This window comes from Xiphias gladius, chromosome 21 (genome assembly GCF_016859285.1).
Source record: "Xiphias gladius isolate SHS-SW01 ecotype Sanya breed wild chromosome 21, ASM1685928v1, whole genome shotgun sequence".
In the NCBI taxonomy this organism is placed as follows: domain Eukaryota; kingdom Metazoa; phylum Chordata; class Actinopteri; order Istiophoriformes; family Xiphiidae; genus Xiphias; species Xiphias gladius.
In genome coordinates, this window is record NC_053420.1 from 30,585,782 (window position 1) to 30,611,150 (window position 25,369).

The following is a 25,369-nucleotide window of genomic DNA, read 5'->3' on the forward strand; positions in this document are numbered from 1 at the left end:
ACATCAGATTCCAATTAATCCAAAAATATCTATATTCTGCTCCTTCAAACAATCCTCAAGAGTAATAAAATAAAAACAGTCTTGTTTGTGAAAAATGCAAAACATTGTGTAATTGAGTGTAAAAATTGAACCTGTTAACTTGTCATATCCATGCATCTAAAAAAATATGTACTGCCTCTTTTGAACTCCCTTTCTTAAAAAACTTAAACCAAGAAAAAATAGAAGTATTCTCTTCAATCCTTGATTTGTTTTTGCGTAGTGAGAGCCATTAACTGCTTTCAGCATAAAATTCCATTTTCTTCATTTTTTGTAACATACTTTCTCTGAATCTGATTATTGACATACAATAGCTTTCTACAAAGACAGGTCACTTGAACATTGAAGTGTGTAAGGGCAAAAAAAGCATGATGAACACACACATTACAAAGGGGATGTGTTTGTGTGTGTGTGTGTGTGTGTGTGTGTGTGTGTGTGTGTGTGTGTGTGTGTGTGTGTGTGTGTGTGTGTGTGTGTGTGTGTGTGTGTGTGGGTGAGTTATAGACCTTACGGAGGGAGGACATTTTATACAGTCCTCAAAACTTCAAAGGACTGTTTGAGGTTTAATCCCTGGTTTTAGTGTTCAGCTTAGAATCACGTTTGGGTTAAGGTTAGGGTACGGAGATTGCATTATGTCAATGAGTGTCCTCACACCTGACGTAAGACAAGTGTGTGTGTGTGTGTGTGTGTGTGTGTGTGTGTGTGTGTGTGTGTGTGTGTGTGTGTGTGTGTGTCTGTGTGTGTGTGGTCACAGAGTTCAAATCAGGAGGAAGTTGCATTGAAGAGCCATGGGCGAAACTAGAAAAATCCCCCAAGACTGTGTGTTTTTATCCTCTGAGAACGACGTATTACTTTGGAACAGTGGCTTTTTTATAAAACAGAGCAGCATGACTTTGTAGGATTTGTTACATCTGAGGACCTTTTTATGTGCAACAGACACTAATGAAATATCAGCAGATAGCAGTTACAGCTCCCCACCCATGCAGCCACATACTTATTCTGTTTAATCAGTGGCTTAAAATACAGACATACAGTATGACATAAAATTAAGGTGCCATTGTCAAATGAACAGAAACAGACTTTTGTAAAAGAAAGTTTGGGTGTGGTGGTGAAAAATGGACTAATATGAAATAAAAATGAATTCCATTAAAGAACAGTGTTACTATGAAGTAAGTAACATGAGCTGTGTTTTGATTTTTTTTTTTTCAGTTATTTCACATTTTGATGTATTTAAAATTAAATTGTGAAACAAACGTATTATTTAATTCATTCATGATTAAATACTACATTTATTTCCAAATACATTATTGAATATTGGCCATTTTGGAGTTCCACTTAAAGCCACTATGTGTAGATTTTGAAATTTTCAAACATTGGTACCATCAGTCATTGCGGTTCCTCCAGATTCAAACTCCTTTGTAAGTCATCTCCTTAATATATCCAATCATCACAACACATAAAACACACTGACAAGTTTCAGACTTATGGCACTGCATGATTGGATGAAATGTTATTGGGATATGTTACATGACATTTTTTTCTCCCAGTGTATAATTCCTCTCAAATGACTGCATCATTAACTAACTCCTCTTGAACACTTGACACTTGTTTTCCTATCAGAGTTACTTTTCTAAGGTCACTTCTATTTTCACTTCCAACATACAGTTTACCATCTATAAAGGCATATCAAACATACTTTACCTATATATGTATAGACAATCATTGGGGTAATATCTTGAGCATTATGATGAAGTCCACTGAATTTGATGCTAATTGCAAAAGCAGGAGTTGCAAACAGTGGCTGCAGGTGAGGTCATGGTAACATTTCGGGATGCAACTTGGTCTCAGATAAATTACATTCATATGCAATTGTTCTGGATTAGAGCTTTATAATCCTTGCCAATATTCTCAGTCAAAACAGTTGAGAAATGGAGGGTTCACAAAGAGCCGTGTACAGGAAGGGTGTGGAGGTCAGGGGTCTCATCTCATTCCTGGTAGCCTGTGCTAACATTTTCATTCTCTAACCACCAGATGATCACCATCTTTGTCTAATGATTAGGGGTACTCGTTGCCAAAACCTAACTGCACTTTAAGCATACTGTTGCCAAGAGCACATGCTGAAAAAAAGTGGATTCAGCCGGAAAAAGGCTTCTGGACTCAGACTCACCCTGATCTTTGAGCAATTTCTGTCTCTCCTTTCAGGCGTTGTTGTTGTCCTCTCAGATAGATGCTTCTTGACATCTGGGTCAGAAGATTGTGTCAATGCCTACTGTTTCTGTGAATCAACTATTGTAAAAGGTGAAATATGCATACATACGATATACATAGCGAAGTATATAATCCACCGCTAGTCCACTGCTGGTGTTAGGCTCTTTATTGGAATGTTTGACCCACAACAGTGAGGGAAAACATTTCATTTCCTGTGTGACAGCTCTGGGCTGAACACTTCAGACTGAACAGAACCATACAGACAGTGAGTCCTGCCACTGTGTCTACAATACTCCACCATGCAGGTGAGACAATATGTCTTTATTGCAACGAAAGGAAGTTAGGGATTTCATCTTGAACAATCTGACTGGGCTTCCACACCAGAGAGTGAAGTCAACACAGCACAGAGCACGGTTATTATTTCCAGAGCAAGTCCTAGCTGTGCACACTGCCTTGATTTTCCTCCAGGTTTAGTGGCTGAAGTTGACCTGAATAGAATCTTGGTCTCTAAATATGCTGAGCTCTCTGAAAAATTCCACTGCAGCACCGACAGCAGGTGGAGGCTATGAGGCTTTGTGTTTCAATGTAGAATAGAGTATAACCTAGATTACACTTTCCACGTAGCCACTAAGGTACCTGTGTAAATTTCATCAGCTTTACATGTCTTAGACAATCCCCTCAGTATGCCATCCAAAATTTGTGACCACACAGACTACCATCTGCCTACAAGCATGCCAACTGCACCACATCTGCACACTCAAACACCCAATGTAGTATGTACAGGACTCTTCTTTTTGGAGTATATCAGGGACTTTACTCTCTGACTTTACCAGAACTTGAGTCAAAAAAATCTCAAGAAGGACAGCAAATATGAGAGAGGTTGAGGATCCACGTTTAGAAAATGAATGTTGTGTTTTGTATATGCAATGCTCGGGTTCTGAAGTAGGACAAGGTGTCCTTGTTAGCAGCTTTGTGTGATGGCTCACGGTTTACGTAATGCTCTTCATCTTCGGCTCTGTTTAGCAACACACACTGTTCTCTTGCCTGCTTGGTGTGAAAGATGGGTGATGCACTTAAGTGAAAGATAATCCAGGAGACATTACGTTTGACCCAGTCAAACGTACGGAATGCTAAAGGTTGCATATGAGTGTAATTGAAAGTAGACGAGCTTGATAGGATGGAAGTAGTGTAGGGGACGGAGGTCTGGGTGAAACAGTCATCACAGTGAGTTCAGAAAGAGAGTCCTCAGATTTTTACAGCGGAAGAGAGGCCTCCTGTTTCGCTCAGAATATGTCAGTATACATACCCTCAGTCTGTCACTGAGACACAAGCCACTGGTGGTTCTGAAGGTTGATACAGAAATTAGATGATAATGAACATCCTCTTTTTGCTTTTAGTGCCCAGAAGCATGTTCATAGCCTCATTGTAGGTTTTAGTGAGACTCTTGTCTCCTAGTCGACCGCAAGTGCTGTTCCTCTGGCCTCATCCCAAACTCTTTATCTCTTTATTTCTGCAGCTCTTTTCCTTGTTCATCTTCAGCATGGGCCTTTTGTGTGAAGCGCTCCCTTTAGAACTGATCAACAGCAAACCTTAGTTCTTTTTGTCATTATGAGTGTAAAACATCTCATCATCAATGTAGTTCATCAGTAATCTGTACTTTATAGAACATGTCCTGAGCTAAATTATATAGAAATATTATACAATTTGAAGCTGGTAATAAATCTGCAGCCTTCCTTTGTGCCACTGGACAGACACACACAGTGAGAGGCTGTCGTGGGTCGGATGAGGTGGAGCTTAGGGGACTGAGCTTACAAGTCTTTATAACTTCCGTTTGGGTTTTAAATTTGCTCTTGCCTCCTAGATACCTCCTTCGACAGATTTCCGGGATTTTGTTGTAGGTGCTAAAAAAAAAACTAAAAAAAAAATTCATTTGTCTTGGGCCATCCTCATTGTTCAGGTTGTCCAGTGAATCCTCAGAAAGATGCTCCATCAAACTTGACAGCAGCCAGGGCTTGAGCTACAGAGAGAGAGAGAGAGAGAGAGAGGCAAAGAAGGACAAGGTAGGAGAGATACAGAGATCATCTCAGGTTACTTGTGTGTGACTGGGCACTGACTCCTGTTGACTATCATGGGAAATAAGTGGAATTCTAACTTTGATTCATTGTAGGAAAAATGGAATTGTTGTAATTGTTGCTACAGCAGGCCGTGTTGTTTTTTTTTACAGATTTTAAAGAGTGTTAGCATCTGTTCCACTAGCCACTGTAACGCAACATATTCTAAGCTACAGTGGACGGTATCTACTTGACAAAGACAACAAAATTCTCATCATCTGGCCTTCCTCAGTTGTGCTTCGGGACACAAGTTGGACCTTGGTGAGAATTTTGAGGAGGGATAGACTAACACTCAAGATCGATTTCTGCACAAAACCAAGCAGGTACTTAAATTCCATTGCAACTATTGCTTCTCAAAAAGCAAAGACAGAAATGAATGACTGTCAGAAATGAACATTTGAACAATGAAATCTATGTTCATTTAATTACATTAAAAGTTTGAGGGTGATAAAACAAAGTCATTAGCAGCTTCAACTTATAAACATGAGGACTGCTATTCTAAACCTATATCAGTTTAACATAAAGTATCATATCAAAAACATCAGTAGATGCAGTCAGGACAATCGTGTGCAAGAACAGCCCCAGAGAGTGAAGTCTAAACAGGATACAGAAAGAAGGGTGGATGTGGTGTGGTGAAAAGAGACTCACCTTGTAAGACTCACACCTTCATGATGTGGGCAGAGTTGGGGAAGTCAGCAGAGGAAGGGGGAGGGGCCAGGCTGGTCGGGGAGGTGTGGGGACTGGGGGCGCACTGGGCTGGAATGAGATGGTGGGAGGTGGGAGGAGTGAACAGAGGGAAGAGATGGAAAGCAAAACAAGGAGTGAGCCAATCAAATGGGAGAAGTACGGTGAGGTAAGAGGAGGGACTCCTGTGCATTCAGACATATGACTGTGATATCTGTAGACTTTCAAGGTAAAGAAAACTGTTAATTCTGTTTCCCTGGATCACCATGTATCCTCTAAATACATGTGCAGATTAGGCTCAGACACCCATGCGCAACCCCCCTCGTGTCCTGAGCACTGCTGAGCTCTGAGCTGACTTGACACACTGCAAGTAAAAGGAGCTTAACAATGCATTTTTTGTATTTTTGTAGAAGCACAAATCCGCTCAAAACTACTGACCATCATAAAAGACGATTATGGGTACAGGACTCAAAATGGAGGGTGAAGGCTGAAGAGAACGACACTAGTGTTGCAGGTATTCAGTAGAAAAAAATTGAAATATAGACAATATATAACAATAATTGTGTGTACCACATTTCAAGCCAATCCAACCTGTAGATGCTGAGGTATTTCACCTGAAAGTAAAAACCTTGACCTACTGGTAGCGCTACATGAACAGTCGGGGGATCACCAAATTCATAGGGCTTTATCCTCTGGGGACCATCTGCACACATCATGGCAGTTTCTTCAAATTTGTCAAGCCATTTCAGTCATTTGCCATGTGCAAGTCATTTGGTGTGATTAACCTTTGACTGTCTCACCAGTGATGACAACTTGCAATGGAGAATTTCAGGGGGTTAGTTTTGTTGTCAAAGTCCACAAGTTTGACACTTTTCATGGTCACCCTGGTCACACATGTCTGCCTCTCCTTATTTTTTCATAAATACAATTTATTATAAATGATATTTGTTACAGATCTGCTGTAATATACAATAACTTATGCCATGTATACAGCGCAGTGCAGTGCAATAGTACAGTTCTACACAAAGGCATGTGATTGCAAACCAGAGTCAAAGCAAAGAACAGCGACAACAAAAAAACTTCTGTTAATGTAAATACAGTTGTTTAGCTGAATATGGGATCAAGCATTAACATGAATGAGTATGTTCTGTAACTGCTCTGGTGTAGATACATTACCATATCATTATCATATAGTTGTGAACTAAGTGCTTACTGTTGTTGCTGAGTATGAGGGTAACACTCTGAAATGTGTAAATAAAGAGAGACTAAATCATATTCAAAAGTATACAGACATAAAGAAAAACCTTTTTTTCTTATTTTTATTTGAAAAAAAAAGTTTTTCTTATCATTTCTATTGGCTATAGAAACATAACAACTTGCCAACCTTATTGCAATGATCTGGGTACACAGCAGACAACTAATTTGGAGGTCAAAACTGAAAATGGGTGCACCTGAATTCAGAGTCCTGCACAGGGTGAAGTTTTCAAAACCCATAGCTGCCCTGCACCCATAAAGTTCAGGACTGGAACTGATCCATTAATGTAAGACCTGTAACTGTAGCCCATACCAGTGATCAAATAGACACAGAGTTGACTGCTGGCATAGAAAGTGCAGTATTGGGGCAGCAAAAGCATCCACTTGTGTTTCTGCCTAATTAGACAACTCGTTGGCAGAGGTGCACTCAGACCACTCCAAATTTGTTCCTTAATAATACACACCTTGCACATCGAGGCTACCCTCATTACTTATTTCAAACTTTCAACATCTGCACAAGGTTAATGGGTAATGACCTTATGTGCCATTGCAAACTATTGCTCAGTCAAAGGATTCCAAGTGTATGCAGTAAAATCATTTGGAGACCAGACACACACTTTTTGACTTTAAAGTAATCCTTCAGGTTCAAGTCCTGGTTAATTTGGCAAAACCACTGGTCACTATTGGTAAAGGCAAGTGCAGTTTAAATGTACAACGAACACTCCCTGCTCCAAGCTACTTTGTCAGGATTACAATAGAAGAGCAACTGCTGTATCTGTTTACAGTACAGCCAAACAAACACATTGTTTAATGAAGAGATCAGTCACTAATAATTGTAAGCACAGTCTGAAGTTTTCTGCCCATCTCATTGTATATGTTCGTGTCCTGAATGACTCAAGGGCTGACGCTGATTTCCCAGACGTTGGTGAGTAAAACTGATAAATGAGAACTGACAACAAAAAAATGACCAAGCACACAAAAAAGACCTTTAGAAGCCAGAATTTTCAGCGGCAAATCAATTCAACCCCCCCTGCGTCCAGCTATGCAAATGAAAAGACTCTATGAGAAATGGATGTTAAATGTTTTTGCCTGTAAAAGTATCCAGGCAGATTACATTTTGGTTTACAAGACGCTGGCAAACTTTGGACCGTAAACAGCACACGAAGATCAGCTCTTAATTTTGAATGTGAGCTGGATGAATCATGCAGGCATGTGCAGAAATGTGCATGAGGTAGTGCTGGGAGTAAGTACTGTGGCTTGTCCTGTGCTGTGTGATCAAGTTGAGAGGATAGCGATGTGGCGAATGTCTTGATGGCAGCTGAGTGGAGAGAGTCCTCACCCGAGAGAATGCGACTGCGACGAGAAGCCTCAGCAGCCAGAGCACAGGAGATCTCGATACGCTTCTCCTGCTCCTGCAGCTGCTGCTGGGAGCTGACTGGCGCTCCACCCTCTACGGGGCCGTCCAGCAGAGGAACCATGTTCTGCAAACTGACAGTAGAGATGTAGATGAAAGCAGACACATAGATAAAGAAATAAAAAGGAGGAGGGTGGAGGTTTTGTTAGTCATAGGTAATGACTTTTCTACATGAGGCTGTTGGACATACATAATTTGAATCCATCTGCAGAATAAAGGATCTGATGTCTTCGTACTTGGTGACTATACTGTAGGTCTATGCGATGCGACTGGAAGCCTTCTCGGGATGTAATGCACATAGGGCTGCTGAGTGATTAGGCTGTTTATATATGTATGTATGTATATATATGTATATGTATAGTGTGTGTGTGTGATATTTCGTTATCACATTCGATTTTCAAATTGAGGCTGTTGCTTTTAATTTTGAATCAAAACTTTAATTTGTTGGTACAACCAATATTTATGTTTTGTTACATGTGAAAGAGCCACGCTATTGCGCATAGTTTAGAGAGAGCACTTTCTTTTGTAAGGCAAGGTGCAAGGAAGGCATACTTTAAAGACTGGACCAAAAGGTATGGATTTGTAATGAAATATAGCATAGAAAACTGATTTACTGATTAATCTACGTGTGAGTCAAAACCCACTTTGATTTGGCAATGAGGGTCTTGATTCGCTCCAATTTCTTCTGCTTCTCCTTTTGTTCCTCGGGGCTCAGAGGAGTGTTATCCTCAACATCCAGGTATCGCTCTGGGATCAGTACCTTGTCAGGAGTCATCAGCTACAACAAAGATGATGCACATACAAAAACATGGATCCACACACATATAGCCTACATGCACACAAATACACTGATAGACCAACATAACATGCCCTTTCATAGCATTTAAAAAGTGAGCCAGGAAGACTTTTGACCAGGATACAGTATTTGCTCTGTGTGTCTGGACTTTTATTTTCATTCTAAAGAACACATTAGTTTAGTTTTACTGATCCTTTATAAGATTCACTGTAGTTTTGGCCATGTATTTCTTTATTTTTGTCATGTTTTTCTTAGTCTTCAGCAGAAGTGTAGTGGTGTGTATACACATGTATACAGAGTATACCCACCTCTGGGCAAGGGGATTTTCCATATACCCACTTAAAAATTGCCACAAATACATGTTGGTGCACATCTTGCAGAGTAAGGCCTCAGCCAATCAATTTATAATCTGTGACGTACTCTGCTCACAGAGGCTTACATTATTTGTTCCCTGATTTTAATCTGTTAAGGTAGTGCCTCCTCACAGGAAACATAAGTACCCTGGTACAACTGCACCAGGCCTGGAGGGCACCGTCTCATGGACAAGCTCGGGGAACAAATGTGACATCCCTTGTTGTTCCATTATCTGCGAGCTTAGCTCGCACAGCTACAGATGTGACCATGTGACGCACCACGGCGCTTTTAAACTTTGTCAACAGGTAAAAGCCATCTCACACTGATGACACTAATGACAGTTATGAGATAGAGGGACACACTCAGAAGGAGACATGTGAGAGACATAACTTCAGATAAAGATGTTAAAAGACAAAAACACCGGCAAATCAGATTCTGAAGCTACTGCAATATAAAAATACTCCATTACAAATTACAAATAATTTCAAGCCATTTAAAATGTTAGCAAAATGTAATTAAAGTATCTCTATCTTAATTCCAAAAATGCCCCCCTCTAGTGTTATATCAGAATAAATGTTACTACTGGGTTATTATTATTGAAGCATTAATATGGAGGCATCATTTTACTCTTGCAGATGGCTGAGGTGGAGCTAGTTTTAACTAATTGGGCTGTATACTCTGTTTTATTGGAAATAGTCAAGTAAAGTAACGGTATCTTTTATTTGCATTGAAGTACATTACTTGAGTAAAGGTATATTGTTACTTTCCACATAACATAAATCATATTATTTTCAAATTAAAGACAAAAGTCATATAGTTAAGGTAGCTGGTGAGGGGCCTTCAAGGGGTGTGGTGTTGTCAACAGGCTGAAGCCACAGTATACCAACCTACCAAGACACCACTAGACCACTGGTCTTCAGCTGTACCAAAGATGGCTACTGGCTCCCTGGCTGTCTGTCACAGTGCATTTACTGAATACTGCCTCCTAAAGCAGAAATTTCAGTTGTACATTTCATCATCATTTGCTTTACAAATGTTACTTTTTGTTTAATTATCATTTCATTTTCTTTATTGGAAATAGGTCATCAATTAATATTTATCATCAGCACAAGAGGCAGTTGTAGGTAATTATGATTCATGTGTCATTGCCAGCGCTTTGAGAAATATGCATGTGCATATCCAGCCGAAATGCACAATGCTTGATGTGTGAAAATGTGTTATGATCAGAGAGTGTGAAAGATGACTGATCTCACCTCTTTGCTGACGTCCAGGTCGTATTGCTCTGGTTCAACCTGTAACCGCCTCAGGCGGGCGATTTCTTCCCGTGGCGACTCCTGCCCCTGGCCTCGAACCGCTGTCTCCAGGTCCTTAATGTCGATCTCGTGAGCTGTCAGCCGCCTACGCACCTGTCCGCACACGTACAGATATGCACACAGATAGAGATGCAATCAAATCATCTGCAAGCTGGAGGATGAGTCACCCGTTCGAAAAGCTTGGTGAGGCTCCTCTTCCTTCCCCCAGTTTGGACTGTTCAGCTCCCCTGAGCTGCAGTCCTTCTCACTGCTAACTCTGCTACAAGATGTCACCAGCTACATTTTTTCACTCGTGAGTTATGACATGTGGGAGGCTCGTACTAACATGAAGGTGTGTGACACAAAGATACTATCTGTATGTGTTTCTGTTATATTCTCCAAATAACTATCTGTACTAGTATCTGTGTCCAGATTTACATCAGACGTTTCCGGAAATGATCTATATGGTATCATTTACTGTTAAATTGTTTATACTGCGATATATTGTCTCTTTTAAATGCATACGTATAGTTGCTCAGATACACACACACACACACACACACACACACACACACACACACACACACACACACACACACACACACACACACACACACACACACACACTATAGGGGGTGAAAAGGGTCAAGGAGGACGACACACATTTAAATACACTCCTGTGAGCATTTACTAAAAGTTCCACGTGTGTGTATGTATGCGATTAGTACAACTCAGCCATACAGACGTGCGACTCGTAACACACAGGCGTTTGTGTATGCACATCTGTGAGCTCATCCTGTGACTGCATCATTATTGTTGTTTTATCTGTTTTCATCATTTATGCAGCTTTGTTTTACGTTTTGTGCCTGTGTGTATGATTTTCCATATTATAACAGTAAATAGCTGAGACATGAGACACTACTTTTGCTAAAAAGAAAGCTGGAAAAGAGCCTATGATGAGCCTTGTTACCCAGACATCTCCTTCATAAAAAATCAGAGTATGGGAGTTAGAAGGGACGAGTCTTATGTCAGTAGAGGTCTGTGTGGTACCACCGCAGTGAGGGGCCATGCGTAACGCCACTCCTCTCTGGCGCTTGTCAGAGGCTGCAGATTTAACAACACGTAACACAGTCCTGCTGCCTTCAGATGCTGCACAGATTTAATGTGAGTACGTGACGTTTCAGGATGTGCACACAGATATATGTACACACTCATGCACCCACATGGATGAATCGTACTAATCACACACAGAAACGCATAGATACATGCATGTGGGACCTTAAGTAAATTATTACACAAGCATATGTACTTGACTCTTGTCCTCCGTGACACATACACATACACATATATGTGTGTGTTTGTGTGTGTGTGTGTGTGTGTGTATGTATATTAGGGCTGTCAACAAATATTCTAAATCCAAATTTATAAAAAAAAACAGAGCAGCACTAATGCAGCTGTCTGCCTCACGTGTTCTCCCCATGCACTGAACGCACTGCATGATGTACACGAGTCACACAACTTCACTTTCATAGGCTGAAAATGAAGTGTTGGTCAAGCTGAAACAAGCAATCAATTCAACAACATCAGTGTGGTAACGATGGCAGAGATGCATCAATCTGAAAAGCTCAGTTTGGTAATACTTTGGATTTTGGTCAGTACACGGCCAAAAAAAACCCAAAAAACAGGCCAGCTAGTGCCCCGACACACTAGAAGCAGTTGTTATTGCGGTGAAAATGATGCAGTCCCTCATGGGCTTCCAACTTATACACTGGCAGTTGCATGTGTTGAACAACATTACCCACCTGGAGGCACTAATGCAAAGAAGTATGCAGTGTGCTCCTTTTTGAATAATGTTAACCTGACTTTTGTCCTAAACTTACAACAACAATGGCCTGGAGTGTCAGCAGGTGTTATTGATGGTTAAGCTATTTCAACCATGACAGAAATCTTGCTTACATATCAAGTTTCTCTAACAAAATCATTATGTTTCATGAACAGTAGTTCTACCTTGCAAAGTCATAGATGTGGTCAAAGATCAAAGGTTCCCAGTTCTCTATAACTGTAATCTTAAAGACGAATAGCGGGGAGTATAAACATAGGCATAGGTTTTATTCTAATGACACTCTGTGTTAAAATCCACTGTTAGTATCACCACAAGGTTGATCATACCACTTTGTAGTTGGCTGGAGACTGGCCACCTGAGAGGTTTAGACTCCGCCTCTTGTCCCTCACAGAGCTGCTTTGGTTGCGACGGATTCGCTCATTCTGCTCCTCTACACTCATCTTCAACTTCATCTCTGCAGGAAACACAGCGCTCTTTGGACGCTCCTGTGACAAAGATGTGGCATAGAAACACACTTTAATTAAGGCAAGATTTCAGTCAGTTGACCATACGACTAGATAGACAGAAAACTAAGTTGGAATCTATCTCAAGGTGCAGTTCTTGAGCTTCTATGCTTCCATCAGGACAAATTATATGAAGCAATAAAACTTATCATAATCATGCACATGATAATAGCACTCTCTGTTCTTCTTATCTGTCATCTTTGTATCAATGTTTTATACTGTACTTCCTGTTTTCAGTGCAATATGTAGAGCACTTTAACGTGCCATTGTGTATTAAAGGCTGTACAATCTTGGTGAATGGCACTCCTACTTTTTTTTTTTTTGGTCCATTATCTTTTCTTGATGTAACAATTATGTTTAGTACTATGCTGTGCTCAGATGTATTTTTGAGACCACAACAGTAAAATCTACTTATCTTGAAATATCAAATAACTCTTGCATGATTGATTATACATTTTTCTAACCATGATTATCCCCAGATAACACTACATTAAACTCATGATCACAAGAAAAAAAGTCATATTAAATTGCTATCTGTGCATAATACACACTTAACTATGGCAGTGCTTATAGCTAGATTAGAGCCACTGGGGTACCTTTACACTTTGAATATGAGTGTTAAACTTGGCTTACACTTATGAGGTAACTGAACAACTAAAAAATAAATAATTTCAAAATTTACCCATATTCAAAAACTGACATTTTGGCATGAATTTCATGTTCTTTGACTTGTTTCAGAAGTTCTTTCATATGAATAATATCTCAAATATCTGAATGTGAACATCTCAAGCCCTTCACCTGCTTGAAGATTTGTTTTCATGTTATGCTCTTTATTAAGGTGGTAAGTTGTTGGTAATCATAATGTTGTATGGTTGTTTCTATCTTGTATCTACCCTATGTGAAAAAACATAAGGGGGATACAAGAGCTCCAGCGATCAAGAGTTATTGAATTTGCAAATATCTGATAATAGTAACACAAGGACACACATCTAAGTTCTCAGACCATAAATGTGAGTACTGGGACAGAGCCACGGTCCCTGCTCTGTCACAGGTTTCTTGTGCACACTGATTAAAGATCCTTAGATAAGATTGATTTCCACAAAATATTTTGTTTGGCTTGAGGATACACATCGGTGTACATTGTGGTTTAGATGAACATTTGGATATTATTAACATGTAGTTAGGTTGACATACCCTAGACATTCCATTAAGCACTCTGCCATTATGCCGGGAAACTCCAGCAGAGCTGCTGTATGATTCGTCTGTGGGGGATTTGGTTCTTGGAGGAACAATTCCAACTGGCAAGGAACACAAGAGATAAATTCAGAACCATGGGAAAGAAGTGGAAACTGAATTCTCACTACTAACACTATAAGGAAATGTATGCATATCTTGTCAGTCTCACTTGATTTAATGATACAATCACTCTTTAAAAGATGGAAATCTGAATTGGATTATGGGTTTTCTTTCATCTATAATTTCCAAATATCAGTAGAGGGAATGTCATCAGTGTAATCCCATGATCCAAGAGGTTCTGTATCCCAACCCAGGAGTTAATTGCTGGATTATGATCATCTGAAAAAAAGATCAGAAGCGTTATCACATGGAAACTTGAATTTAGGTTTTTTGTACCTTTATTCATGCTGGATTGTCTGTCCTGGACCTGGTCCTGCATGTCAATTATATTGTTCTGCTCTCCAAACCTGGGCTGCAATATGGAATACTGATATTATTTGTCAAGTAATCAACATTAAACCTGAAGGTCATGAAAAATTTCAGTGCACATCTAAAGATGCTAATTAAACAGAATGCATTAGATTATGCATTATTGTGTATAACGATGGGGACACTGAGTTAAAATACCTGGTATACCTGTAATGGCAGAATCAACACATTACTTGCAGACACAGTGATGACCTGATCACACCAGCATGTATGACAGCGAAATTTTAGACCAAAATCATCTAATTTCAATGCAATCGCTCAGTGTATTTGTTCTATAAGCTTTTGCAAAGATTTCAACTTCGGCAAACATTGACCAATTGCAAACCATTTTGACAGTGCTGACCTTCGAGGGGAACAAAGAGAACCTGAGAGTCCAAAATGGACACTTGTTTCTCCTGGTGTATAGCCTGCTCGAAAAAAGAGATGCAACATGGTCTGCAGCCAGCCATCAGACAGAAATGGATGGTACAAATACGTGTTCACTCATTTTCCAGTTAGACACTGAGGGTGAAAGTGGTCACTACAAATCATCCAGCACCTCCTATTTCATGGGAATAACCCTATTTCACTGGGCTGCTTCCTGGTGTGACCATGTACTAACTAGCAAGGCTACTTCACTACATAGAGAGTCTGACCAATTATCTGTAGCTGTAGAGAACCCCATACACAGTAAAAGGACTCATACCAAGTGCTAAGTGTTGCTCATCCTTGCCCTTCAAACCAAAGCACCTGCACTGCATTTTGAACTGGAATGAACTGTGTTTAGTTACAAACATTTTTTGTTTCTACATGTAGCTGACATGGATTTTGGTGGCGGAGGCATTAAAAAAAGCAAAGGGGGAGCAGCCACTTCTGGAGCAAGTGCTGGGAGGTTAAATACAGGCTGCTATGGAGACAGAGAGGGATAATCAGAGGCAATGGTTGAAGTGTTTGAACAAAAAGAGGTTTGGAAAAAGGAAGAATGTGGAATTTGGAGGGATGGATGGTTTCTGGTGGCTTATAAGATTAAGAATGATGTTAAGAAAAGGTGACACTGGACAACAGTTAGGACTGGTTGAAAGGAGGGCTGGACACCCAAATACCTTTCTGATGTGAGAATCTTCACTATCAAGGTGACCATCATCGATGCCCAAGCTGCGTAGCCAGGCGGTGCTGTCAAAGGGCAGGGGGGGGATGGAGGGTGGGGAGGTAGGGGAGGGCTCCAAAGGGTAATAGGCCTTGGGCAGGGGAGGCCTTGGGGGAACACTTTCCTAGATCACCGTAAGGGCAGGAGGGAGGGAGGAAGGAAGGAGAGAAAGGAAAGGAGGAAGAGAGAGTGCTGCACATCAGAAGGAGTGATAATAAGCCAGGCAAAGTGCAGAGCAGAAAGGACTCATGGGAATGATTCTGTGGAATGGGTCTTGATCCCATGTTAAGGAGTTAAACGTGAAAATCCCCAAGTGGCCAATGAAATACCTTGCCTGACAGCTTCTGTGAATTCTTATATTCACACAGTCCATGAAAGACTCTGTGAAACAGCCACAACATTTCAGCCATCAACTTGTGTCATGCTCAGGTACTGAACCAAACTGAAATAAAATAAATAATTTTCACGTTCAACTCATATATTTGAATATATTTTCTTTAGTTAATTGGAAACTCTCAACATTAAAGCTGTAAACAGCACAAGTGAACTGTAACTCTGGCCACATGTTCTGGTTTCCCTCTCAAGACTCGTGACATAAAATCCCCAAATCCCTATGTGAATAAGACTGAGGCAGAACAGTGCCAGAGAGTTTTATTTGAAATAATATATCAGGGGTGTGTGCAAATTCTTTCTGTTCCATGGGATCCCTGTGGGCAGTCAAGGAACGAGCACTGACAACCTGAAAGGTTAGATAGGGAACTGTCTGGAAATGCAATTAACAGGACCAATGGCTTTACAAATGGGTACAAAAATTATACAATGATCTTTAGCACGAACGATGTAAAATGTTTATGATTTGGGGAAAATATTGTCCTTGTATTTGCAATGTTAGAAATCAGTATAGATGGAATTGGGAATTATCGAAATCTCAGTATGTTAAGGTTAACTATGAAGTGGTGGATATCTTTATTTTTATTCATGGCTCTGCATGAACACTTTACCTGAATGATTATTAGGTGAATCAGACTGTGTTATGGCAAAGATCACTGGATCATTGCCAAGTTCCCTTTGATTGTTGGGGTAGGTAAGTGGCCTAGTACCTGCACCTGCATGACATGATGACTGAGAAGCTAGCTGGCGATGGTGTTGAGTTTCAGGGCTAGCACTTCTAAAACTAGGGACTGAAGGTGCACAAAGATCTGGGCTATAGTTTAATGATAAAAAATCAGTCCAATAGGAGTCCTGGAGAAGCAAGATCCGGGGTTCAGGTAAAGAAAAGTGTCTGTTGGAGGACAGGTTTCTGAGGTCTTTCGGGTAACTGGCTGAGAAGTGAGATGGGTGGGAGTCTGGATAAACATCTTTTCTCAGACCAATCCTGACTTCTTGAACACAACCATTTGAGGATAACCAACTGACCTCCTGAAGGTCACAGTGTGTTTGGATTGTGTCTGAATGCTGATTAGTATATTTGGAGTCCTGGCATTGTACTTGGAGAAAGCTGATCTGTTCTCCTGCTCTGGCTTTGGCAGGATTTATAGGTTGGTCAAAGTTTAACTTTGTTCTGCAGTTGATGTTTTGGTCTGTTTCCTCTATCACAGGGTCTAATCTACTCGAGGACTCCCTATGGTTTTGGAAAGCTAGGGAGGACTGAGGAAAGGTGTGTTCATAGGTTTCACAACCATAGTTATTTATATGCTCTGCAAGCAGGCTTGTGTCAGACTCCCTGTAACTTCTGGGTCTATAGCTAGGCTTAGTGTCAGTTTTGAAATGAGGCACTGCACATGACTTCGGGCGAGGTTTAGGGCTTGATCTTCTATGCACTTCAGGGTTGGTTCTAGAGTTTGAGCTTGTGCCTGTGCCAGGTTTTGGATTGGGGATGGTCCCCAGCTGGGGTTGTCCGGTGCTTACCTCCGGGCCCAGCTGTTTGGTGGGGGAGGCCTGGGAGCCGGGCACTGGGGAGAAGGGGCTGAGTGGGCTGGTGAGGCTTACTGAGCTCAGGGGACTGGCAGGACTATTGGTGCTAAAGGAGCCTGATGCACCGCTGGCCACTGTGCAAGAGAAACAGAGGAAGGTGGGGATGGTAGGGATAGAGTTGTTAGAATGTACCTGAGAGAGACACTGATATTTCCATTAAGTTTAATGAATTAATTTACAGCTCCGGTGTGTTACCTCTGTGCTTGGCTGTGTCGGTGCCTCTGGATGAGTTGTTCTTGTGCAGTCCCTCTAATACATCCTGGACTCTCCAAAACTCTTTCTGGATGTGCCTACGAACCAGTTCACTCTGCAAAATGCCAGCGCAGACAAAGTAATATGAGAGAAGGAAGCTGAATGGCTTTCTATTGAAGAAACAGTCCCTATGGGAACTGTTAAAAGTGAGATCTATGGATTATCTCTTTTGGTAAGACAAAGTAACAGGGACGTGTTTCTGGTAGGAAATATTGCCGTTGAACTACCTAAATGTAATTTTTCAGTTCTGTGAACACTACAAACCATATTTCATTCATCTCCACGGTGGTAGAGGTGTCAGTGAAAAATTCTGTATCTGATAACCTGGACAAATAAAACAGCAACTATTGACATAGCTATTTTCCACTAGAGGTAAGTGAAATAAATATATTTTTTTCAATGGGAGGAATGACCCTTTAATTAGCATATACATAAGAAAAAGTAGCTTTTTCCAGACTTCATGACAATTTCAGTTATACTGTACTTACTACTTACACATTCTTGAAGCTAAAAAGAAAGTCAGTACCCCTTGGACCAAATAACTGCCGTGCAATTAGCCTAATATACTCGAATTAGGTCTACGTTAGGTCCACGCATAGCAAACCTTTGTTTTCCCCAAACCATGATCACACAACCAAGGTACATTGTGCCCCCTCAATTTTGTGTACTGATACATTTTACACTGTATTTTTTCTTTCACTCATCCTGATGTCTTCGTTATCACCGGAAACCTTCGGGTCTTTACACCAGTTTAACATTAATTCATAAAACATTGGTATGGTGGACCCATGCAGCACAGACAAAGTGTATTGTTGACCTTGTTTTCCTGTAATATTTACTTCAGAAAAAGAATGAATGTACAAGGCCATGGTAATACGCAGCACATCATAACTCTTACAGTGTTAGGGAACGCTTCCCGCATGGACTGTACGCTGTAAACAGGAAACATATAAGTTTCTTGCTGTAAAACAAGTTTTCCATTTCCCATACAAATTACAGGTGAGTTTTGTTGAACAGACAGGTATGATAACAGCGTAACTACCTGCCCTCCTGCATTAAGCTGCTCCCACAGATCTCCATGGATGGCGTTGGCCTCATCCTCTAATGCTTCAAACTCCATACGAGTGGTGGTTAAAGCCTGAGAAAGGTACAAATAAATGCAGCCATACTCAGAGAATGTTTCTAAAATCTCTGGCTTACATAAATCACACCTTTCTGATATTAATTCCTTTGACTCTCAGAATGAATTGAGTATAGATGATAACATATTTTTGAATGAAAGTTAGGCTTTTTCTTACAACCAAGCACTTGTTTTTGTATTCAGGCCATCATTTTCCTCAACTGTAGTTACATTTTTGTCACTACATTTATTGCTGAGACCGGAGATGTGGCAATACTGGTAGACACACACAGAAAAATATGAATGCAACTGAAATGAACACTATACTGTCCACCGCTCTTTATGCATAGTCAGCAATAGGTAAGGCAGCTCAGCAAAGAAGCTCTGGATCTAATGGTTTAGATGGTTTCTACAGACAATTTGGGTAACAACTTTAAAGGGAGAGTATGCGATTCTGAAGAAAGACTGTTAATGTTTGAACTCAACAGCAAAACAAATATACCCCTCCCTTCAGTGCTCCTACAGAAGCTCTGCCCCCCAAATTCATGGACGTGCATTTGCCAAGGCAACAACACTAACAACTGGGCTAGCTGACCAAAAGACCAAAAGTATGGCGGAATCCAGCGCATCTGCTGTGAAAGGGTAACTTAATTTTAATAGGGGGAAGCAATTTTTTATCGCTATGAAAATACAGGTAGCATATCTTTTTTTATGGTACTTCAGAAAATGCGACAATAAGCCTGTCAATATTTAAATAGGTGCTGAAGCCAAATACTTGTCAAAGCCAAAGTCCAAGCCGAGAAGTAGCTTAGCCTTATGTAACATTATCACTAGTAACTTCAACAGTAACAGTAACTTATACATTACCGTCAGTGACACATGGCGAATTCTAAAAGAACAAAGAAGAAAATAACGTGACAGGGTCATATCTCTGATGTTATTTAAGATTTTTTTTCCTACAATGGTGTAACTCCACAGAAGAGCATGTAGGTGGGACGAGTGACCTTACACAGATGAAGACGTGTAATTCCAAGGGGAATAAAGTGAGGTCTGACGTAACAAGTAAAATATTTCAATACCAAGTTGGCAAGGTAATATCTCTGATGTTATTTATGTTTCATTACTATCGTGGTGTGGCTCGGTTCCTCGGGGGCAAGGACGTGGAAGAGGGACAGTAGCCGGAGAAGCAGAAGAAGAGGCTGAGGTCGGAGTGCAGCTCGTTTGGTCAGAGAGCCTCTCCTATGAACGAGCACAATCTTTGTTTTGTACACAGCCAGGGTTGTGTAAGAACACCAGATTTTCTTTTCAGTTCACACACAGAACATACAGCTAGCGGACTGCGAGGAGATACACACTGAATCTGACAAAATTGTATTGGATTTGAATCTCTCACTATAGCTTTAATGTTCACTCTCATTTTAAATTGCAAAGTGGTTTTCAATGACCTGGTTGAACTAGATACTTGTTTAAAACAGGTCCAGTCACTTATGTGGCTGCACCATTCTGTAGTTAGAGTATAACAGGAATCACCAATAACGTCAATGAATAAAATTGTGTTATAAATGATGGGAGTAACGGCCAGAGTAAGACCAAATTTGTAAAACCACTAACACATTATATTCTTTAAAAAAATTCTTCTTATAAAGATAGAGTGCCATCTTTGCAAATTGCAGCTAGGCCTTTGTTTGGATCACAGATAGGATCCATAATCTGTGATGCACTGTCTTACACTAGAGGCCTGGGAGAGCTCCCCTCTGATGTTGATGAGCTGGTTCTGCAGGGTTTCCTTTTTGAACTGCAGCTTTTCCATGGCCAATGGCTGGTTATGGTACAGCTCCATCTCCTGATGAGTTGCCACCAGCGCCTCCTCTAGGCTGTCCTGGGAACAGCAAGCAGTCATTGCAGAGCAGTTGCAATGAACTGTCAGGTGTTTCTATTTTCTGGTCAATGAGTCTACAGTATATCCTTACATATGGTAAGATAAGATAAACTCTATGGATTTCCTTCAGTATAACACATCCTCACAACTGTTGTGGTAACTGTTGTTGTGTTTCAAAAGCACAGATAACTACATAGTTTCTTTCATTATTACAATACAAAACATTTCTTAAACACATGGTATAATACTGTGAGGAAAATGATGTACCTTGTCCATTCTTAGTCTGTGGACAACAGCCTCATGGTCTTTCAAAATTCGGCTCTGCTCACACAGTCGACCCAAGAGTTTCTGTGTCAGACAGGGCAGCGGGTGGTTACATTGTGTATTTTACAGAAATAAGAGAGGAAACATAAAGTAGAAAGAATTCAAGAATGTGTCTGCATGAGTCCATGCTGACGGTACAGGGCCAAAAGAATATGCACAGTGGAACATTACACCCATATGTGAAAGGGGAACATGTCATTCTTAATCTGCTGCCACTCTTCTGGTTTTAGTAATGATGTTGGGTGATAAGGTCTGGCTCACAATTGGTCCTCAAGCCTGTCCCAAAGGTGTTGGATGGCGGTGAGGTAAAGGATCTGTAAGGCCAGTCAACTTCTTCCACACTATACTGGGAAAACCATTTCTTTATGGAGCTGTCTTTGTTCATGGGGGCTCTGTCTTGTTGAAACAGTAAAAAGCCAAACACAAACTGTTGCCACAAAGTTGGAAGAAAACTATTGTCTAAAATATAATTGTATACTGTAGCATTCACGTTAGGTCGCAGATCAAAATATGTAGGCAGGAGTGTTCACATACTTTTGGCCATGTAGTGTATTGGAAAAAAAGTGTGAATCCTCTGGGTGTAAGAGTGTGTTTGTGCAGTATGTTTATAATGTGAATCCAGTGTTAAGTCTCTTACACTGGTTTCAATCTCATTGAGTTTCAGTGTGGGATGTAATTCTCTGCTGTAGACATCATGGAAAGGAGGCACCTGTGAAAACAAAGATTGAACAAAGTATCTGAATCATCAGTTTCAATCAAAGAGTAAAAACACTAATGAGAGGAAAGCAAAAGTTCTATGTTAATATTTAGTTTTTTATTCTGAGGAATGTAAAGCTTAATTTATTCAGAAAGTCATCAAGATCAATATTTCTTTTGCAAGAGAGGACATCTAAATGAAGAAACCTCTGCCAGGAAAAAAAGGATTATGTTGCAGTAAGCTATAAGTGATTATTTTTTATGCAGTGTAAAGCAGGTGATTAAGTTTCTATTAAAATACAATATGTAACATCTGCCAGAAGTCAAATGGGAAAAACTCCACAGATCCATTCTTCAGCCTGATACAAACAACATGTTGGCACACTGATAATGCATACCTGCACATTGCCTCATCTTTAATGTCACAGAAGATCTTTGCCTCTTGTGTTAGAATGAAGAAATATGTTGAAATATGTCATGATATATCTTGGGAGTGTGGCTTTGAATAACTGAAAGGAGTTGTAGGGAAAGTTGTTTTCTCCCCAGCCCCCCAAGGACCCCACCACCGTACCCTCAGCACAATTGTAACATCCAAATCGAACATGATAAAGGGTTTAGTTCTATCAGTGAGAATACGGACAGTGGTAATGCCACTTGAGAGGAAAAACTCAGGGCAAAGCATTATCCATTGTACTCAATGCTGTACCCGAAGCTTTTAGTATAAACTCCAGTAACAGCAGAAACGGGCTAGACTGTCTTTGAAGGTTCATCTGACCCACACTTCTTCATCTGCCAGTGTCCTCAACGTTCCATGGGTTTCATACATGTGTCTGTAAAGACATCCACATTCCACCCAACATATATGAATGCACGGGTGGTATACATGGCCTGTGCAAGCATATCAGGGCCCTTGAGGCCTTTAATTGCCCTGAAGTACTCCAAAATGGACAAATTAGTGAACAGCAGGTCAGATGAGTGTCTGCAATGGTAGACATGTGTACACCTTTTGTGTGCGCATGTTTTCTACAGTCCACACAGTCATAAGGTTTTGGCTGGACATTGACAAAAATGTCCCAAGGACCCTCACTGACATGAGCAGATGAGGAAATCTATGTCACGCAGACCCTCACAGACACATGCAGCCAAGTGGCAGCAGAGTGTATGATACATGCTTAAGAAGGCATGATGGAGGAGAACATTACTGTTGGACTGTGGTTGATAGTATGGTACACATGCAGACAAGACAAGAAAAGAGAGTTAGGCTTGGAAAGGTATGGAATTTCTGGTCTATACAAGGCTTTGACCAGGCCCAAAATATGGACTAAATATGGACTAGACTGGACTAGACAACCCTGGCTCAGAAGTTCCCCAATCGACCCTTCGGTAAATCCTGCCCCAATCTGTCCAATCAGAGCGTAGCATCGTCCAGCTCCGACCAAGGTCCAACAACTATACGGCTGTGCTCCATAGACTCATACAATCGTTTTGGGTTTTAGTCATTTTGAGGCTGGTTTTGTGGATTTCGAGCTAGTCGTGGGTAAATGTTGTGCTTGGGTCCCATGTAACAGTGATACTGATCAACGTGAGTCTGATCGGATGGATGCAAAAACCTGTCGAGCTCACATTAGCAGAGAACAACACATCAATCATTAACTAGCGCTTCTATGCTGCACTAACTACTGAAGGTATACTGATTGTATACATTGCTGCTTTTGCTTTTTAATGATTTTAGCAGTGAATAAAGACCTACCCTGCTTTACAGGAACAGTGTTGCTCCTTAATTTCATAGTCTTCTGTCTCGATTGCAAAGTGATGGGGCGGTTCACTTTTACATTGTGATCTGTAGGCTTTCACTTCTATCTTTAACTTTTTATTGTGTTTTTGAGGCTGAGTCAGTTTGACATCCTGGATATATCCCTCAAACCCTTCTGTCTGCTTCTCTCTGAAATAGCTTATTAGTTTTTCAAAACTTGGATAATATTTCTTCAAGGAATGCAGTTAGTAACAGAGTGGGCACCATGCCAGTGCTGAAAACATGACTGACTAGCACCTAATGACGAAGGGACGGGGCTTAGTGAGGGGTCTATTAGTCCCAAAGTCAAATTGGTAATTCAAAGGTGACCCCTGCTGGAAAATGGAATAGTTCATTCTTAACCTATAAGAAAAGCAGCTCTGATGCAATGCTGCTAGCTGAAGCCTGCCTCCCTGTGGTCCTCTCTTCTCCATGCCAATGTAACCATGCCAATTAGGCAGCTTCCCCTGAAGATTCAGCTCAGAATACAGAGACTTGACAACAAGCTTGTGTGACAGCAAGGCTGGAACAATACTGGAACTGTGTTAGGAAAAGCTACTGATACTTTTTTAAAGCTAATTTACAGGCAAGCATCCTTTGGGAGGAAAGACAAAACAAAGGAAACTGTGAGAGGGAATGATGGAGGAAGGGACCTCACAATGTCAACACTGACTGGAAAACACAGTGTGTGAAATATGTAATGGCAAACTATATTGTGTGTGTGTGTCCGTGTCCCTACCTGTTGGTCTAGGTAATCCAGGTTGCGCTGAAGCTGAAGGTCTAATATATCCTCCTGAGCCAAGCAGCAGCAACAGTGAAGCACATGGAAATCACACAGACACATACTGTACAGACAGAAGGCTTTCAGAAAAGACAGCAGCAAAGCAAAGCATCACAGCCAACTTGTCAATCACACTGGAGGTCCACAGCTCCTTGGCATGTTAATATCTGGGCACTTTTTGACTAAAAGCTGCTCTTTTCACTGTTCTTGGGTATTTTTGATTTAAAAAAAAATCTCAAGTCTCTGTTGCTGGTTTGTTGTGGGGTTTTATCAGTCTCACTAGGTCACTGTTTCACTGATGTACAGTTCCCCAGGGCAGTCGCATGTGATGTCATGACCATGTCGTACATCACTCCAGTCTTCGACTCTGGGGGCTCCTGTCTTGAGGTTGGACCAGCAGAGCTGTCAAGGTGTCGAATGGTAAAGGCTGACTCCTCGTGACTTGAAGACTGTTTAGATGTGTTGAGGGTCATGTAAGGGAGTCCCAGTTGCATGCTCCTGGCAGTACCTTTTGACCCAGAGTGCCTGTCTGACCTGCAGTACCCCTTCTCTCTATTATCCTCCTTACTGATAAGATGCTGTAGTCTGCGTAGGAGGTGCTTCATCACTGAGATAAGTGGTAGTTAGAGCTGAAGTTGATATACTGGTCTGTGTAATTGGGTTTCCTGTACACTGCGGTCCTTATGCTCCTTTCATGATGTGATGGATAAAGGTGGTCATGTGACGATTACAGAGCAAACTCCATCCACTGATTAAGACCATAGGATATGGGTGAAACTTTCTTAAGCTAAGATATCTTCTGAGAAACTATTATTTCTAAAGTAAAGAAACAGTAGGTCAAGGTCATTTTCATGCTCAAACACAACTCTTTACTCACCAGAATGCATTGTGTATATGCTTGGAGGCCTAACAAATGTGCTGAAAGCATTTCCTTCCTCATAAAAAACTGGCAAGGACAATTTTTCGAAGTTTTTGATACCAGCATTTTTTACGGCCATGTTTGCTAGATAGCAGCAGTCTTCTTCCCAGCTTTTCACAGAAATTTTCAATATTTCTTCACACATGAATTCTTCTATCAAGTGGCTTCTAGTCTCCTATATTACTGAACATGGGACTGTTTGGAAGCCTTGTAGTCTGTTGATCGGATGTGAAATTGTTGCCCATGGAGGTCTCTGTCATTAAGTCACGTTTCTCCTATGGTTAAA

General features: G+C 40.8%; 1 protein-coding gene across 10 annotated transcripts in view; it reads right to left on the bottom strand.

Annotated features, from left to right (window-relative positions):
* Positions 1–491: 491 nt before the first annotated feature.
* plekha6 (pleckstrin homology domain containing, family A member 6) overlaps positions 492–25,369 on the bottom strand; it is a 94,636-nt gene continuing 69,758 nt past the window's right edge. For 6 of the 10 annotated variants that reach the window (XM_040159200.1, XM_040159202.1, XM_040159201.1 and 3 more), the window contains 13 exons: positions 21,533–21,604; positions 20,839–20,919; positions 20,422–20,571; positions 18,615–18,710; positions 17,516–17,627; positions 17,255–17,394; positions 15,303–15,470; positions 14,128–14,203; positions 13,690–13,793; positions 12,319–12,477; positions 10,111–10,263; positions 8,352–8,485; positions 6,036–7,781 (listed from right to left, as the gene is read on the bottom strand). In XM_040159200.1, the coding sequence (XP_040015134.1) occupies positions 7,334–7,781; positions 8,352–8,485; positions 10,111–10,263; positions 12,319–12,477; positions 13,690–13,793; positions 14,128–14,203; positions 15,303–15,470; positions 17,255–17,394; positions 17,516–17,627; positions 18,615–18,710; positions 20,422–20,571; positions 20,839–20,919; positions 21,533–21,604 (1,893 nt within the window). In that variant the 3' untranslated portion in view covers positions 6,036–7,333. The other 4 variants (XM_040159206.1, XM_040159204.1, XM_040159208.1 and 1 more) reach the window with 4 other exon arrangements.